This window comes from Cricetulus griseus, chromosome 8 (assembly GCF_003668045.3).
Source record: "Cricetulus griseus strain 17A/GY chromosome 8, alternate assembly CriGri-PICRH-1.0, whole genome shotgun sequence".
NCBI classification, from domain to species: domain Eukaryota; kingdom Metazoa; phylum Chordata; class Mammalia; order Rodentia; family Cricetidae; genus Cricetulus; species Cricetulus griseus.
Window position 1 is genome coordinate 57,174,760 of NC_048601.1, and position 19,420 is coordinate 57,194,179.

The following is a 19,420-nucleotide window of genomic DNA, read 5'->3' on the forward strand; positions in this document are numbered from 1 at the left end:
GGTATGATTAGAGTTTTATGATTAGTGAATACACAAATTCCAAGCACAGTCTGTGCTGCCCTTGGCTCCCTCCACATCGGCACTCCCTAGCCCCTTAACCCTAACTGTCTGTATCTTAGGTCACTTAGCAGTTCTGTATCTCCTCTCTCAACACCCTGAAGCTGTAGCAAGCATCTGACCCAGGGGTCTCCTTCCTCAACATACCCATGCCTACGCTTTCCTTGGCAGAGCCCCTGAAGGCTGTCCTCCTAGGCGTCAGCTATCCTTAGTACCCCTGGAGAAAGCAGGCATTTCAGAACTGCATGCCTCAGTCCTGGCCGTCTCCTCTCCACTTCCTACCCTACCATTTCCACCAGGCATTCCTTCTTGGGGAAGATTTCATTGTCAGATGCATCTACCCTGGGCTCCCACAGACCCTTCTTCTCACTCCCTACCATACCTAGAGGGCTCAAGTTGTACCCTTACCAATACAGCTGGGGCTGAGCTGGTTTCAGGAAGGTATGGAGAATGGAGGAATGACCTGCCTGGGGCAGGGCACAGGGCTGTTCCTTTGGGATCAATACTTTATCTGGTAAAGGTACACTTCCTAAGTAGGGTATACCATTGCCTAGCCACCACAGTTAGGAATCTCTCATGGTGAGAGCATTTCTCTGATCCCTTCAACAGGGCTCTCCAGCTAGCCTGAGAGAGGAGAAGGCAGGATTGAGGGTGGGGGCTACCTTCACACTGAACCCTGTAGAATGTAGGAGAGTTATTATGACCAAGTCCATATCATAGATGAGAAACCAAGGCCCAAAGAAGCAGAACCACTACTGAAAGCCACCAGCCTGCGGTAAGTGGCGGGTTTCCTCAAATTTGTCATTGTGGTAATCACACTTCCTTTTACCAAGTCCTCCTCACAGTGACAGCCTTTTGTTGCTCAGGTATTATTAAGTAGTCATTCTTCATGCCAAGTTCAACTCAACGCTCCCTTCTCAGTCACTGCCCCTAGTCCTCCTGGATGTGGAAGAGATGCTGAGGAGAGCCCCCCTCTGCTGACCTACCCTCTCTCACTCCCAGGCTCCCCTTTCCTGAAGTTGACAATCAGCCATGTGCAGTAGAAACCTAAACAGAAACCATGGTCCCTGACAACATGGCCTTGGGGGAAGGAGGGGTGCCCCCACCCCAGCTTCTCCTGGAGATTCCATCAGGGAGCTATGAGGTCGGGGATCAGACACACAATGCTTCCCATTCAGGTAAGCTGGTCGCCCAGCCCACAGCTGCTGTTGCTGCTGCAGGGAGATTTATGACCTGTTCTAAACGTCACCTTTTCAACTCCCGGTGCCGGCTCCAGCACCTCTGGGCTCAGCACTGGCCAGACTGCTGGCCAAGCGTGGCTGGGAGACGTGCCTGTGCTCACTACCACACACGAACAGTCCTGAGGAGACAGCGTTGGCTGAGCTAGGAGAGGCATCTGAGGGTGCCAAGTCCTCCCTACCTGCAGTCTGCAAGGAGCTCATCTGTCAGCTGAGCCACCAGGGCGTCCATGTCCTCGGAAGAACACTGTGCCTTCAGAGCCAGGTGGATCTGCTCCAGGCTAGCTTCCTGTGGAACAGGCAAGCCTAGGTCAGGAGTGTCACCATGGAGGGGGGCCCAACCCCCAGGCCCTGACATTGAGCCAGAAGGGAATGGATAATAGGAGCAAGAAAAGGCAAAGCCAGACTCAAACTACCAGCACCTTCCCAGCTCCAGAACCTTCCAGGACTCTCCACCATGACCCTCAACCTCAGAATCCCAGTCTCACGCATGGCCACAGGGAGTTCCCTTGCTAGTTAGAACATAGCCTGAATGCATCCTGTCCCACCTGCCACCCTGAGGCCAGGCCTGACTTCCCACAATGGAGTGCACCTCTCTGAGACTCCTCTGCAGTCCTTAGTGGAATTGGCCATAGACAGTCAGATCCAGAGCTACAGTCTCCCCCACAGCCATGGAGCTACCACTAGGCATAAGGACTGACCCTCAGAGTCAGCTGTCTTGGAGCTTCATCTGAACCCTTCTCTGGTTTGTCTCTGGGCACTTTCCCTAGGCCTGTGTCCTGAGATGGAAGACAGAAGCCAACTTCAAAATACCTGTCAGGCCCCAGCTGCTGCAGTTCCCCAAGCAGCCCTCTCCTCACATTAGTGCCTGTAATGTGTGCTTCACCCTGGGGAAACCCCTCAGAAGAAAACTCAGCCCCTGCTCTCTGGGAACTGTGGCCTTCTAAGGTGATAGTGAGGAGTGTGGTGGAGAGAGGGACGGAGCTTCTACTCCAAGTCCTTCCACTGGCATCAGCTGCCCATCACAACCAACTGCCAGCTTCAAGGACATCACCCCTTCCTTGCCTTTCTGCCGCCTCTCCAACTGTGCTCCTCAGTTGTCCCTAGGCCTCTTCTGCCCTTCCTCCCTGCTACTGCCCCCTCATTCCTGCCCTGTAGCCATACTGGCTTCCCTTAAGTGATGCTCCCTGGAAGGGAGCATACAGCCACTGCCTGAACCAGCAGCTTCCTAGCTTCCTTCTCCCCTCCCTTATCCTCTACACCTGTGCCCTCTCGGGATTCTTCTGCATGCCCTGTCCAAGCACCAGACAGACCTGAAAGTGTAGAGAGGTCCCCAGAAACCTCTCCTCACCGCCCCCCAAAGCAGAACTATCCCACATTCAAACACTCCGCTCCTCTCCCCAGGTTCCCAGCTTTGAAGCCCAGATCATTTCTCTCAAAGCCCTTCATCTCCCCAAGGCCAATGTATCAAGGCCCAGCAGCTCAAGCTCCAAAAACTCCCTAAAAAGTCACCTTCTTCCCAGGGCTCACCCTCCCCTGAATGCTTGCCATGATATCCTGGATAGGGATCCTGTTCCACATCCTCCCATTGTCCCCAGGACAGCCTCTTGATGTTCCTTAGCTGCTCCCCTCCATGCCACACACCTCTCCCTCAGCACCCATGAATGCCAACTGGATCTAAGTTTGGAGCTCTAGCTTCTGGCTTCTGGCTGGAAGTTTCTGGCAAAACTATTGTGTGTGGTATAAGAGTCACAAGGTGTCTAGTAATAAACATCAGGCATATCCTGACACCCCAGCTGCCTCTCAGCTTTCTCTCTCTCAGTCATCTCCCACATCCACCTGGAGTGTACCCAGCATCCTTAATACCCCATCTTCTCTACAAGTCTGCAGATACTTCTTGAAGGGCTAGAGACCAGGTACCATGTCTGGACAGGATCCCACTCACCAGCCGGTCCGCAATCCTGAGGAGCTGATTTTGAGTCTCAATTCGATGGCTGATGTCTTCCCAGTATGAGGACAGTACCACCACTGGCTTCACATTGCCCCAAGGCAAGTAATAGTAGTGGCACCCTGCAGGGAGGGGAGCAGGGTCTGAGTGCTAGGCAGAGGCCCAGGACGGTGGAACACAGCTCTGCCTAACATGGTACTCAGGCCACTGGGCTTTCAGAATCATCCCAGCTTGAGAGAGGACTCAAGATAGATATGCTTTACTCTCCTCTCCCCTTAAATGCTTGTGATATGGCTGATAGAAACCCCAGTATCCAGACAAGGTACCTGAGCACACTTTGGGGGGAGAGAGGGACAGACTGCTGTGGCCTCGCATCAAAACAAGGAGGCTGATAGAATATCTCTGGAAAACCCAAGCTCACAAGGTCTCCAAGCCAAACCCCTAGACCCCATGTGTTGATGGAGATGGCTCGGGACCAGGACAACTGCAGAACCTGCAGGAGTCCAACCTTCAGCGGGCCCCCAAAAGGAATATAAGGGACAGCACAAGAAGTAGAAGAGAGGAGCCCCAAAAGGTTTAGTGTAGTTTCCATGGAGACAGGGTTTAGGGTTTGGTGTCTGCCCTGTGACCCAGGTCCCTTCCAGCCTCACCCACCATCAAAGACTGCCCGGCTGTACTGGGTGGTGGAGGCCAGGGGCAGGCAGGTGGTGTCGAATTTGTTTCCGTAGTTCCCAATGCTGACCTCGAACTGGATGGCATCGTCCACATCCTGCAGCATTGTGGCTGAATAGAAGGCAGCAAAGAGGGAATATTTGCGCCTCCGGAGGTACTTCTGCAGGCAGAGTGAGCAGGCCAGAGGTCACAAGGAGACAAACAAGATACCCAGCAGGGCAGATCCCATAGATGTCAGGCCCTAGCCATGACCAGGCCCCAAAAACTCCTGGCTGGGCAGAGGCTGGTCCAAAGGAACAGCCTCCAGACTTAGTTACTGACTGAACAAACTCATTCCAGGTTCATGCGCATTCACTCATGTTTCCTAATACAATCTGCTCCTCCAAGGTCAGGCTGCTCTTTAATCCAAACCAGCATCGATGGCACCACCATGTCCACAGAGCAGGGTCTCCCGCAGTGTCCCTCAGGGCAGCCTATACCTCATCTGCCCCTTAAAGGGGCTGAAAGCTCTCAACAATCATGCCCTGCCCAGAGCTACACACATGAGCACACACAAGCCCACACGCACATGCACACACACAAACACACACACACACCAGGCAGCCCTGTAGTCTGCATAAGCAGCCTCAGCCATGTGCTCAAAATACTTATTTCAAATTGGGCCCTTCAAGCCCAAGACACAGGACTGAGACAATGTAAAACAGTCATGTGTCTTGACATGAAACAACATAATATTATAGTCACTTCCTTGGAAAGCTGAGGAGAAAGGAGCTGAAAAATTGGAGTTTTTGAGCTTATGAATAGTGATGGCAGATAACACTATGTGCCTACTGTGTGCATACAAGTCTTACTGTATGCTTACTGTATGCCTGCGTCACGTCTCTTTTCATCACTGTCTCCTAAGGTAAATGTGACTACAGACAGGGAAACTGAGGCAACTGGCAGGTAGGAAGGCCAGCATGGAAACCAGAGGTAACTAACTACAGTGTCCAAATGACCCTGGAGACCGTGCATTGCTCTGATATTTCTGGGCCTTAGTACATGGAGTTAACAACAGCTACCTTGTGGCATGCTGGATTTGAAGAGGTCAGTTGTAAATTGTGTCGAACCAATCATGGCTAGCTGTTCCCACAGAATCCTCAGAAAATGGCATTTCACTTTGTATCAAGCTCTAAGTTTCTATACTACTTTCATTTAGCTCCCTTAAACCCCAAAGCCTCCCTGAGGTGGACTATTACATATCCCCACCCTACAGCTGAGAGTACCGCCATAGTAAACATGGGTCAGAACTGAAGAAGGCCCTCTACCACGGTCCTTAGCTACCTTGTTCCTACTCCCAACAGGGACCCGCTGTCTCCCAGAGCAATGTCCTCACCTCCACACGCAGGATATCATCAGCCGGAAGGTCTTCCACCTTCTGCTCACTGTGCTCCACCAGTTTGGTCTCCAGAGACAGCAGAAGCCTGCCTCGGTAAGCCACACCTTCTCCCTGAAAGAGAAAGTTGGGTCACCAGTAAAGGGGTGAGGGATGGGGGGCACAACACGTAACAACATACTGTAATTCACCCCTACAGAATAGGGGTGTATCAGTCCTCCAACCCAGTCCACAGGGATGAAAACTGAGAGGCCTAGGTGCCTCGGGATGGAGACAGTGGACAGGTCCAACTGGCCCAGGAGAAAGAAGCCCAAAGGCCTAACAAAGGAGGCACTCTGAGGGGTCTGTCCAGGCCTCATAAGGCCCACAGAATATCATCTGGGCCCAGACACCGGCAGGCTGGCCTGGAGACCCTCGGGATACATGTAGCTGCTCACCTTCCCTGTGTTGAGTTCTGCATATGGGTCTGGGAAGCCCGTGAACTCCCGGGGGCTGCCATAGAGGTTCACATAGCAGGGTCCAAAGGTGGGAAGAAAGCCCAAGTTGTCATCCACTGGAAGACACAAGCAGGTATCAGAGAGGTGGCCCTGTAGATCTTTCTAGGGTTTAACCCAGACACCTTCAGTCTGGTCCTCAGTTTCCCCCACATGCACCAAATGTGGGCCCTGCACATGTATAATTACTAATACACTAGCAATGGTGTAGCCAACTCCACTCTCTCGTGAGTCCGCAGTATGCTGGAATGAGGCTATTTCTATTATGTTATTAGTCCTACTTCACAGATGAGGAAACTGAGGCTCAGAGATGTGACTGACCACAGGATAGCAAGAACCCAAGTAGTGCAACACACTCAGCTGTCTGCACACAGGCTGGGGCTCAAGCCTTCCCCTCTCAGGTCAGGGGGTGAACCCAGAGTCAGGTGAAAAGAAGTCATGTCCCAGGGATCCCCCCCAACACACACACACACATACACACTTATTGTGGCAGTGGGGAGTTGGTGGATGAATAAGGCAATCGGTCCCATCCCATCATCCCCACCTTCCGGGAGATGTTCTCTTGATAATGTCACAGCTGCCCTTCCAGGGACAAGACCTCCCTGGCCAGACCCTGAAACCCTGCAAAGGCAGGTTGTCCCTTTCACAGGACACTTCCAAAATGCTCAAGGTAGAACCATCATCAGGGCTGTCTGTGTGTCTCTGTCCACACAAGGACGAGCCAGGTCAGACACAGGGAGAAAAGAGCTTCCACGGAGACCTCTTCAGCGGGCCATGTGGCTGTACACTCTAAGCCATGCCACTGAGACAGTGCAGGGAGGTGTGGGCAGCTGGAGCTAGCCTGCCCATCACCTTTCCACATATTTCCTCCTCCAGCCCTCAGAGCAGACAGAACTTGGCAAAGGGGGAGGCCATGGGATGACGGGACTCGGAGGAACACTACTAACTGCTGAGTCAGTCATCACAGTTATGGTTTACCTTGTGAATCATGTGTCAAGCATTTCTCATTCCCCTAGCCAACTCCAGATCACTGAGATACTTCACAATTCCCCTGGCCCACCATGGTCCCCCATGGTGGAAGCATTCACGAGGCAACAAGCTTAGAAATGGTCTGGGGTAGCCAGAGGAACTGGCCTTAGAAATGGTCTGGGGAGCTAGAGGAACTGGCCTTAGAAAGGTCTGGGGGAGCTAGAGGAACTGGCCTTAGAAAGGTCTGGGGGAGCTAGAGGAACTGGCCTTAGAATGGTCTGGGGAGCCAGAGGAACTGGCCTTAGAAAGGTCTGGGGAGCTAGAGGAACTGGCCTTAGAAAGGTCTGGGGGAGCTAGAGGAATTGGCCTCAAGGCATCAGTTACCCGGGTGCTGAGTCTTGCCAGTGGTCAACCCAGGGGCCTGGCTGCAGCTCAGTTCCCTTCATGAAAGTCAGAAAATTCCCCTCCATCAGAAGCCCCAAGGTCCCATCCCCTCATGGTCCCCTAGATGACAGCAACGTACGGTCAGTGGCTTTCGGAGGCTTGAGTACACCTGCCGGCTCCTCTGAAGCATAAAGAAATGGAAAGGGGTTAGGATGGATGTGGCTTGGTGGAGAATGGTTACATGAACAGGAGCCTGGATGGAGAGCTGGCAGACAGACACTGTGAGTGTACAACAAAGGAAGGTACACACCTTGCCCCCCAACTCCCACCAGCTCCCAGCACCTCTGTGACCTGAACCTCCATTCAACATACTCAAGAGACAACACACAGAAAAAAATGTACTTTTTCTACATTATATGCAGGTAAATTAGAAGTAATGATACAGAGGAAGAAACATGAAAAGGGAAACACGAAAGAATCATTGTGCACAAACAAACACCCTGGGTTCCAAACATCAGATTGACACTTGGGCCCCAGCGCACTCAGCCAAGGCCATTCAAGGCACAACATCTCCACCTGGTGGGAGTTTCTAGTATTGCAACAGACTTTTTTCTCAACAGAAGCCACCTGGGTCTGGCTTGTAGCATCAGCCAGACCCAGGGAAGATAAGAGACAGATGTTGTCCACTGGCACATGCACACACACACACATGCACAGCACATATATATTCACATGCATAGTAATAAAATGTTTAACCCTCTTCTTTACCCACAGATTCAGAATGGGTTCAAGGAGCTGCCAGAGGACGTTCTATAAACATGCAACCCAGAATGACTTATCATTCTGCAGTTTCATTCAAAATAAATGTATTTGTTCCCTCATAACCCCAAGACTGTGGCTTGGACACCCTGGATTTAATGTGGCCCAAGGAAATTCTTCATTCAACATGGCCCAGGGAATGCAGGTTGGACACCCCTGGAAGGCTCACAAAAGGGGTGTGGAGGAAGAATAAGCTACAGATATGGGAGTCTGTGGGTAAAGGCAGGGCTGGAGAAGTGAGGCCAAAGGCCCAAAGAGGGCAAGGCCCTGAGCTGGCCCTTACACCCCTGCAGTCAAGCCTCAGCTCCCACTACTGGCTGGCAAGAATTGGTGTGACAGACTGTGCCCTGTGAAGATTTTCCTACCTATAGGAGTTGTCCCTGGCATGGGAGAGCTCTCAGCCTGGCAGGGTGACCTGCACAGGCATAGCCATGGTCCCCAGATTCTACTTTAAGCTCCTTCCAAATGACGCTCAGCAGGAGGAGCCTGATATCTTTAACTAATGAAGCCAGGGCCAGAGATGTGACCCTGTGTGCTTCTTGCCAGAGACTGACTTTTTAATCTGGCAGCCAATCAGAGACAATTCTCCACCAGTCCCACTAGCCAGCTAGCCAACACCTGCTGCTGGTGGCTGGAAGAATGGCACAGACCTCCTTGCTCAATTGCATATTTGTTCATTTAGGAACCATAAGTGGATATAATAGTGGGCGTTGGCATGGCCCTGCTGACGTCTTAAGCCAGTGCTTCCCAACTGAGAACACGTCACAAGTCTCCGATGCCATGGTTCACCCCAGGTTCTCGGCCCTGTGTCTGCAGACAGCTCATAAAGTCAAGGGCAGGGTGAGCAGAGAAGCCACCCCACACAAAGCCTCTATTTAGCCCTGGCCATCTTTTCTGCCAAAACACAAGTGTTTCGCTGTGTTTTCCCTGAGCGTGGAGAACTGGGCCCAAGGAAGCCCAAGTCCCAAATGAACACGCCCAGGTTTTCACTGTGAGAGTGAAGCCCAGCTCCCTCACCTGGGTGAACTGGAAGGGACTCAGGCTGCCAGCCACAAGTCACAGCTCAGCAGGCAGTCCCTGGGGACATGTGTGTACCCTGGAGAAGCCAAGCCATTACCTTCAGCCAGTTCTGCCAGCTCCCAAGGCTCGGCAGAGCCCCAAGCCCACGGCTTTGGCTGCCTGACACCCGCCTGGGCCAGGCAGGAGGGGAAAGGAGAGATTGCTGGGAAATTCACTGTCATCCATAGTCCAAAGACAACTTTGGTTTTCTCAGGGCTGTTCTGTAGTATGATGTGCATATGGGTGAAGGTGTCAAAGGTGCCCGCAAGTGTCACAGGTCCCACACGCCTACCACCTTTCAAAAGAACTGCCACATCTAAGGAGAGTGCACACTCCAAATTTTTAATGAAAACAAAGCCTTCCCTTAATGCACTGGCGCACAGGGTCCAAAGAATACTTCAGTGTGCCCAGGCAAACTTGTGGGCCGAGGTGCTTAGGAGGTAGTGTTAGGTCTTGTCCTTACCAGAGACAAACACAAGAACACAAAAACAAAACTCCAATTCCAGACTGAACCAAATCATCTGGAACCTCAAGATAGGGAGAGAGAGACAGAAGTGGGTTTTGTTTGATTGGTTTGTTGTTGTTTTGAGACACTGTCTCTACTAGTTAGCTGAGGTGGGTCTCATACTATATAACCAAAGATGATCTCGAACCTCTGATCCTTCCAACTCTACCACCCAAGCACTGGGCTACCAGGGACATGACACCATGCCCTGTTTATGCAATGCTGGGAAGGGAACCCAGAACTTTCTACATGCTGGCTAAGCTGGGCTTCATTCTGAGCCCAGACTCAGTTCTTATAGTACAGTGTGTTTTGGGAGACACAAGAGAATAAGGTAGTGTGCCATCCCACCACAGTTAAGAAAAAATACAAAGGGGAAGGGGGGAAAGTGGCAGGGATATGTTCCAAGCAGGGCTTCGGAGCTGGAGAAAGAAACATAGCTAGGAGAAAGGCAAGTGATATCTTACAGACTAGACAGATCTTCTGCCTGAGAAAGGAACCCACCTCTATTGGCAGGAACCTCAGAGAACCTGGGAAGTCCCAAAGAATAACCCATTTTGATTAACTCTGCTGTCACATTGTTCTAGCTATTTTGCTGTACATTCCAGAAGTGGTTAGCTGGGTGCAAGAACAGTCAATGGTCCTGCCTTTGACTCCACCCCTGAACTCCACACTGGATTGCTCATGACTTGGGCGCCATCTATTGACCATGGAAACAACTTTCTCACCTCATTAAACCAGGGTGATAGAAGGCTGGTTACATGGCACAGTGGTAGGTAATTGCCAAGCATGCCCAAGGCCCTAAATTTAATTCCCAGTGCAATAAGCAAGTAAGTGAATAAATAAATAAATAAATAACAATCAAAAGAAGGCCAAAATCACACCAAAAATGAAGGCTGCTAGGGCTGCGGGAGTGTCTAACCTCACATCAGGTTGCTGAGGACAGACACAGGGGTATCATATCAGAAACTTCCCCAAAAAATACTCAAAAGTGTCATACTGTACCTTGACCACCATTAATTCCTGTATTCAGAGACAGAGACAGTTCCAAGTCTGGAAACTGAAGAAGACTCATGACATACAGGGTGGCCTTGGTATCACCACGTTAAGACACTGTCTCGGTTCTTCTGCCTGTATGTGCAAAGCAGCACTTCACCAACCCCCTAACCAGCTCCCTGTGGGGGACTACACCCTAGGAGTATGAGGGGAGGGGAGAACACTCCCCAATAGCAGAACCTTCTAGAAGTATGTCTGTGTGTGTTGGACACTCAAGGCATCAGTGATGAAGTCAGGATGGAAGATCAGCACTAGACACCTCTGGGGATATAACTCGGCTGGTACAATACCTGCCTAGCATGCCTGAAGCCCTGAGTTCAATCTCCCACACTACATAAACCAGCATGGTAGTACGTGCCTGTAACCCCAACATTTGGGGGACCAGAAACAGGAGGATCAGAAGTTTAAAGTCATCCTAGACACACAGTGAGATCAGGGCCAGTCTGGGACACATGAGACCCTTCCTTTAAAATAATAATAATTATATATATATATATATATATATATATATATATATATATATATATATTTCCAGGCACTCAGGAGCCAGAGGCAGACAGATCTCTAGGAGTTCAAGGCCAGCCTGGCTTCCTCTGATCACTGTACATCAGACATCAGAGGGGTTTCAAGTTCCAGGCCAGCCAGGGCTACAAAGTGTGACTCTGTCTCAAAAAAAATTTATTTTGAAATATGTTTCAGAAAAGTTAAGATGGGAGAGCACTGGGAATGAGGCACATGAATCACCAAAGCTGCAGAGTGGCAGAGACATACAGAGACCCTGGCCTGTCTGTGCAAATGCCCTTGCTGAGCACATCTCATTAGAAAGTGAGTGGCACAGCCATAAGGATAAGGAGAGCCTCCATTTGAATGCTACAAGTTATAGTTTGGGGTTCCCACACTCAGGCAAGAAGACAAGGGATGCAGCCTTTTGGAATAGCTTCTGTGGGGAGACAGACTGTGGCAAAGAGGAGCAGAATTGAAAAATGCGAGCGAGTGGATGATACTTTGAGTGAGATAATGATGTGAACACCTGGCTGCCTCTGACCACTGAATACCAGACACCAGAGGAGCTGCAAGTGGGTAATTTACTGGGTCCCTAAGAGGGAAGAGGCCACGGAGCCCCACTTTATAGAGAGGAGATCGAGTGACTCCCCCACTTACAAAGAACTTGAGCCCTGGCTGGCTGCCGAGTTCTCAGCACTACCCCGTCCACCTTCAAATGTCTTCAGCAGAGGCTAGAATAATAGTCATTCAACTCAAGACCTCTATGTCAGAAAAAAACTCAACCAGGAATTTCTAAAAAGTGTCCTGGATGACCATGGGCTTCTAGTACGATGGTGGACCCATAGCGATGTCATGTGGTCTCAGTTTGTGTGAACACACTCAGAGACGTTCACACAGCAGGATCACCCAGTAAACTGTTTCTTGGAACTTACAGATAAATGTTCCTGACCAGAATCTTCTAGATGCATCCAGAATCCAGTCAGATTCCCACACAGGAAACAAACAAGACTTTTCTCAGAAAATACACCAAAACAAATCCAAAGGTTATCACATATTGAAAGGGGAAAATAAGCTTTAAAAATGAAGTTAGATAAAGATTTGGATGTAGTTTATTTGGCAAAGTGCTTGCCTCACATGCACAAAATTCTGAGTTCTTTCGCCAGCATCACATGACCCAGGTATGAGGCTACACACTTGTGTCCCAGAACACCAATACTTGAAAGGTGGAGGCAGGGGGATCCAGAGCTCAAGGTCATCCTTGTCAATATAACAAGTTCAAGACTAGTCTGACTAGTCTGGACTACATGAGACTCAACTCACAAAGAAAAAAAGGTTAAAAAAAACTTTGAGGTTTGCCAAATATTTATACTTGGCCTACAAAGCAGAAACCAAACTTTTTGTTATTTAAATAAGAAAACTTTAAAATAAACATAAGCTAGTTAAAATTTTTGACAAGTAAATAATAAAATAAGTCTAAACAGAGCTAAGGAGCCCAAAACTGAAATATCCAGTGAAATTTTTGTTTTAGAGGCTGAACAGCTAATTGAGGGGCAAAGAAGAAAATTCAAACACAATAAAGAAGAAACAGCACAGTTAGAAGAAAGTGCCTAAATTTTAGAAGTCATTGTGAGAAACACTGGAATCATATTTTAAAGCCTCAACATAATACTTATTTTTTCTAGGAAAATATAAATTATCAAAATTGACAAGCACAAAAGTAATAACCTAAAAATAGCAATGATCACAAGAGAAACTGAAAAGTTTATAAAGAGCCATCCCTACACCCACTCAGAAAGGGCACCAAGCCCACATGGTTTTATGGGTGAATTATTTCAAACCCTCAAAAGACTACATTCTATGTCATATAAACTATTCCCAGATGTTAGAAGACTTTAAATCTTTCCGATTAATTTTACAGAGCAGCCATAACCCAGATACCAGAGGCAAGCATTAATAAGAAGAGCAACTGAAGACGGTAGAAAATCAAGGCTGAACTCAAGAGGCACTGCAGAATTTAGGAAGTGAGAAAGATGACATTTGGAGATGTCAGAAACAGATCAGTCAAAACACATTGCTGACATCACCAAAAAAAATTTTTGAGGAGGATGTGATGGTAGTTCGCTGTCTTACTAAGTAAGAGATTAGCAGGTTTGGTTACATGAAAATGAAATTTAATTTCATCTGTCAGAAAGTATTCAAATATAACTGATAAGAATTACTTGTGAGAAATCTCAAAATCAGTGCTCACAGTCATAGAGAACAGTAAGAAAAAGATGAACATACCATCAGAAATACAGCCCAGGAGTATGTTTATAGCAGAATAACTATAATATATATTGTATAGAATACATATGCCAAAAGTCCAAAATGTACATAGTTGGCCCACTTCTCTAAGTCTCAATTAAATGAAAAAAATCATTTTTACCTTCAAATTAACAAAATTCTCTTGTTACTGCTTTGGAATTTTGCTGTAGTTTGGATTGGTTGATTTGATCTTTTGAGTGAGGGTCTCTTGTAGCCCAGACAAGCCTCAAGTTCACTTTGTAGCTGAGAATGACCTTGAACTCCTGATCTTCCTGCCTCCACCTCCCCAGTGGTGGAACTTCAGGCATGCATCACCACTCCCAACTCCAGTGTTGAAGTTCCTGAGTATAAACTAGTTTGACCTTCTCAACAGGCAACTTCAGTACTGACAGAAAGCTGGAGAAGTGCTAAAACCCTGTGACAGCTTGACTTTAGACATATGTGTGAGAGGCAACTTGAGAGCAGGGGTGCAGCTCAGTGGTAGAGCACTTGCCCAGCATGTTTGAGGCACTGAATTTGATCCCCAACAGCACAACCTAATTTTGTTTTGTTTTATGTTTATGTATTTTCCTGCGTATATATATTATATGTGCACTAAATACATCCAGGTACCCTCAGAAGCCAGAAGGGGGCGTCAGGTCCCTGGAACTGAAGTTACAGGCAGTTGTGAGCAGCCTAGCGTGGTTGCTGGGAACCAACCCTGACCCTCTGCAAGAGCAGCAGATGGTCTTAACTTCTGTGCCATCTTTCCAGACCGGTGGTGGTGGTTGTTATTGTTGTTGTAGCTATGTACAGCATGGAACTCAGCTATAAAAACACTCATTGCAGTTAGTGGTAAGGTAGGGAAAACCAGAAGATGCCTGAATACTCCATATTAACTAACTCATTTGATTATGTACACTCACAATGGAACATATATTTATTACAATTGTATTCTAAGGACTAGGGATGTAATTCAGTGGATAGAGTGCTCAGCTAGCATATACAAGGCCCTGGGTTCAATCCTACCGAAAAAAAAAAAAAAAAAGTGTTCTAGAAGAATACTTAATCACAAGAAAAGAACTTACTCTAATATTGCCAAGAGACAAAAAGCAATGATCAAATAACTCATGTTAATGTATATGGGTAGGTTTCATGTTGTGGGTATGTATGTACAGGCACATGTGTGTGGCATGTGTGTGTTTCCCAGGAAGCTCAGGATATCGTTCTTGCCTGCAGATGATGACCTGAAGGGTGTCTCATAGGTAAACGTCAGTCTTGTTTCAGATCACTAGTTAATAATTTACAATTGACAATGGGTTACATTTTAGCAGACAAACGAAATCTATTGAAAAACAAGAATCACTGGGCACTCATGGCCAGGGTAGAACCGAGCAAGTGGTTCCCCCAGCAGGACTGAGGGGACCCCTTTGGACTATCCAGTGTGTACCCCCACTCAGAGTGTAGCACCCTAAATGCCTGTAAGTGAGCTATCACCAGAAAACGGATTGCAGAGGCCCTACAATCTTCCTTAGCCTGCAGGCTCCCAAATCTTGAGGTGTAAGATAGTGAGGAGGGACAGGCAAGCAGAGAGCAAGTGGGACATACCTTCTATTTCTCCTCCAGAGGCAGAGATTTTCGACATACCCAAGTAGGTGGTGGCAACAGTATCATTGTGAGTGAGGCGGTCCCTAGTACAAGGATGGAAATAAGGCATGAAGTTAGACGGATGCAGCACACAGCCCACTCAAGAAGGAATTGACCTTGGTAACACATTGCTAAGGGTCCAGTCTTCTACTAAGACCTGGGAACCCCAGGAGGAAAGAGACTAGAAAAAGAGCTTGCTAAAGACACCTTGAGAGCCAACTTGTTCATCTTGACAGTTTTCAATTCTGTATCACCTGGTTTACATGGGGCCACCAGCCCAGGTTGACAGGGGAGGCCAGAGGCAGGCAGGATAAGAGGCAGGAGGTTGCTGGGGAAGAGCAGTTTCCAGTCCCAAATGGTCCTGGGCACCCAAGAAATGTCAAGATCCAAGAAGCCATCTCTGAGGCCATGGCAGGGAGTAGTGTTGGTGTACAATGCCTTGTGTAGAGAGACTCTAGCTGTGACAGCCATGTCCCAAAGGAGCGTCACAGCTGCTCAGAGACCAAGTACTTTAACACCTTCTATGGAATGAGCAAACAGGTGCAGAGGCATGAAGGCCCTTCCCCTGTCAGCCAGGGTGGGGGAGCAGAGCCAGTACTGTCACCCCAATTCCCACTCAGGTGTCATGCTCCTTGGCACAGTCAGGAAGTCCCCTTTCCTGCCTTCTTAGAGGAAGACTTCTCCCATCCCAGGCAGTGCAGGGACCTGTAGGTAGGCTCTCTGGGAAACGGAACCTGCTAGCCCACAGCATCCCATGCAGGTCCTGCCTTTGACTCCCACACCTGTCTCCTAGATAACAAATTGCAATCACTAATGCTGGCTCCATAGCTCCTGTGTCACCACTGTCTGAACCCCAGCACTCATGTAAAAAGCCAGGTGTGGTGCATGGCTGAGAGGATTCCAAGGCTCGCTGGACAGCCAGTCTGGTCTCAATCACAAGCTGCAGGGCTAATGAGACGCCTGACCTCAAAAACTAAAGCAGAGAAAAACTGAGGATTTGACATCTGGCATACACACATGCATGCGCACACATGCGCGCATACACACACACACACACACACACACACACTCAATCTATCAATCAATAAAGGGACCCCATTACTTAGCTCTCAGGACCCCCTCATCAGTCCTAGCAGGTATATTCTACAATGAGTCCCAGCTTCAGTTGAGGCTGCTGATGTCGAGATAATCAGTTATCAGAGGGTTGGTGAGGCTCTTGCCTTGAAAGCCAGGTGACCTCAGTTTGATCACTGGGAACCAAATACAGGTGAAAGAAGACAATGAACTCCACAAAGCTGTCCTCTGGCCTCCACATGCCTGCCATTGCCTGCATGCCCACATATACCTTTCTCTCTCTCTCTCTCTCTCTCTCTCTCTCTCTCTCTCTCTCTCTCTCTCTCTCTCTCTCACACACACACACACACACACACACACACACACACACCTCAGAGACTGAGAGACCGAGCTCTGAGGCCAAAAAAACTTATTGTGTGGAATTCAGAGCCCTGACCTGGAAGGTGAACCTGGGCTTCTCCACCTAATGGCTTGACCCCAGAGCATGGATGGCCATGTCAGGAGACATTTTTGTATGAGAAGAGAAGGATCCAGCCTTCCAAGGGGGAAAAGGTCATGGGTGCTGAACAACTTTCGATTCAAGGGACAGATCCATAGTTCCAGCAGTGGTCAGCATGCCAGCCTGGGTTCTCTGGTACACTTCCAAGCCTCTTCTTGGTTTTCCTGGGGCTTCTTTCCCCACTGTGAGCACTGTGGCCATGGCACATTTGTCCCCCACCACTTCCAAAGACACCAAAGGCATGCTGATTTCCTTTTCCTCCTAACCCTAACCCCATGCAATGCCCCAGTCTCTATCCTTCCTTCCCCTTTAGGTTTCCCAGAAAGGGGATCGAGGTTTGACCTTTGAAGCCTCCCTCTGACAGGAACTACATGAGGAAGAATGAGTGACCTGGCAGCCTGGATCTGGATCATGGTTCCTGGTACATGAGAACTTCCCGGAGGTGACAGCACCAATGCCTGACAGCATATGTCCCTCTCTTGGCTTCTTTTTGCCCTAACGGGAATCTAACCCAGTGTCTCAAAGACACTAAGCAAACTGGATGTGTTTTCAAACATTGTTAAGTTCATCCCTTAAAGAGGACAGGGGTTCTGACTTCGGGCCTTGTCTAAATAGGGAGGAGAATAAGACTGGTTTGTTGTTTCTATGGAGGTGGCTTCTGTTGAGGAGGTGTTTTGAAAGGGTGTGTTGTATTTTTGATGTCTATGTGTGTTTGCCTGAACAAGTTTACATGCACCACATAAGTGTAGTTACCCACAGAAGCCAAAAGGCAAAACAAACAAACAAAAACTGGAGTTAGAGACAGTCATGAGCTGCGCATTGTGGGTGCTGGGAACCAAACCCTAATCCTCTACAAGAACAGTAAGCACTCTTAACCATTGAACCATCTCTCCAGCCCTGAGGGATTTCTGTTTTTTAATGAAAGGGGAATTTTTAAAGACTCAAATGAAAGATTAAGTTACAGAGCCACATAGACTGCACCATATTTCTAAGAGCCAGGTGACAGCAGAAGTTCATCTGTGTGTTCTGGGAAGAAAGGCTTTCTGCATAGAAACTTCCAGTGGTGGCATACTTTCTGGCCTAGAGCTGGGTTTTGGGGCTTAGGGCTTGCTTTTGGAAAACAGCAAGTCTCAAAATAGACTCACAATAAAAGTGCCACTTCAACCTAAGCCAGAGATGCAGCCACCAGATTCCGTAATGTGTTTGGATTGTACAGTATGCTGATAGCTTTGACACAGCTCCAAGGGAGCCTGGCCAGGCACAGCCACAATCCATGGGCCAGCCGCACCCACATGCATCCACACAGATGCATGCACGCACACACATGCACACCGGGCTGTCCCAGTCAACACAACACAGTCATTGCCAGCTGACATGCAGAGATGGCTCTGGGAATGCAAAGTGTACCTTTCCACCAAACCGCTTCCCCTTCCCAGAGGCTCATACCAGCCGTGGCGGACCTCAGGACCTCTCCCTGCCCCCTGCCCACACTCCTTTCCCTCTAATTCTCTCAATCTGTTTTCTTTAGGCCTGGGGAACTGGCACACACTTTAATGGCTCTGCGGCCTGGGGTTTTTCCCCTGGTCTCTCATTATCCTCCTAGTTGGGGGTGCCATGGGCATGCAACTAAAGGAGAATGGCCAGGGAGCCACATGACCAGGACTTCTGGGGGCAGAGAAAGGACAGCTTGCTCTTTGTGGAAAGCCTAGGGTTCTGAGTTTGTGGAGCGTGGGCCCTGATGTCCCCTCAAGTGTGAGAGAGGTCACCTCCTTGCTGCTACTGAGAGACAGCATGGTCAGGAGGATAAAAGTTCCAGCTCTGGCTGGGATTCACATCAGGTCTCAGTGACATCTGAACTGTCACCTCAGACAGGTTATTTGGTTTTTCCCTCCCTGTGCCTTCCTCTGTGAAGTAGGACCATGCCACCTTGTCGAGACTCAGATAAACTCATACATGTGGAAAGTGCTCACTGGACACAGCCCTGGCCTACAAACTAGTGATCAACAAGTGCTAAGATTCTAAGACTACTGTCCTGACCTACTCAACGCTCACAACAATGACCCCTATTCAGACAATATAACCCACACCCCCAGCGTGGGGGCTTTTCTTCCATTCCATCCACAGAGACAGAGTGGCTGGTTTGGTTTCCACCTCTTGTATGTGGCTCTTACCAATGACTTGTCAAAGCGACTCCTCAGGAAGCCCCCAGAGCTTAACTCCTCACTGCCTCCTGGCTGTGGTCTCCTTACCTTTAGTCAGTGTCACATCCCAGCTCCTGGTTGCCACATAAATGCCCATAGCCCTCATAGCCTGGCTTGACACATTCACCCTCTGTCACAGCAGCAGCCCAGGTGCATGAAAATGACAGACCCAAGGAACCTGGAGACAATCCCCTCAAGGACCCGGAACTCACCAGTCCATGACACGAATCCTCATTTTTTCACACATAGAGGGAAACTGGGGAAGGAAGGGAAGCTAGATGAGAACAGAGTTTTAGAAGAAAGCAACTCCCTCACTGAGCAAAAGCCAAGGATGCCAGCAGGACTGGGGGACCAAGAAGTACTGAGTCCCACTAAGGGCCACTCACCATCGCGGGCAATGTGATATTCTGGTTCCACTGAGGGTTGGCTGTCTTCTCCAGGATCTTGCTGCAGAGCTAGGAGACATAGAGGGTTGGGGTATGGGACTCTGTGTGGAGTCTGAGATTTGTGGTGACCATACCACCCAGAATTCATTCTCTGTCACACTAGCTGCTCCTATAGCTGGTCCTGAGACCCCGGATCTCAGGGCCTTTTGTGGCAGGCTCTGATGCAGGGAAAGTCTATATAGACAAGGCTCAA

The 19,420-nt window shown here is 48.9% G+C and overlaps 1 protein-coding gene across 4 annotated transcripts in view; it reads right to left on the minus strand.

Moving 5' to 3' along the window:
* Dysf (dysferlin) overlaps positions 1-19,420 on the minus strand; it is a 199,811-nt gene that overhangs the window by 103,993 nt on the left and 76,398 nt on the right. For 2 of the 4 annotated variants that reach the window (XM_027428543.2, XM_027428542.2), the window contains exons 15-23: positions 19,168-19,236; positions 18,994-19,037; positions 14,969-15,051; positions 7,277-7,318; positions 5,728-5,843; positions 5,291-5,404; positions 3,898-4,075; positions 3,241-3,365; positions 1,478-1,584 (exon numbers count right to left, since the gene is read on the minus strand). In XM_027428543.2, the coding sequence (XP_027284344.1) occupies positions 1,478-1,584; positions 3,241-3,365; positions 3,898-4,075; positions 5,291-5,404; positions 5,728-5,843; positions 7,277-7,318; positions 14,969-15,051; positions 18,994-19,037; positions 19,168-19,236 (878 nt within the window). The remainder of the gene's footprint in view (positions 1-1,477; positions 1,585-3,240; positions 3,366-3,897; positions 4,076-5,290; positions 5,405-5,727; positions 5,844-7,276; positions 7,319-14,968; positions 15,052-18,993; positions 19,038-19,167; positions 19,237-19,420) is intronic. The other 2 variants (XM_027428547.2, XM_027428546.2) reach the window with 1 other exon arrangement.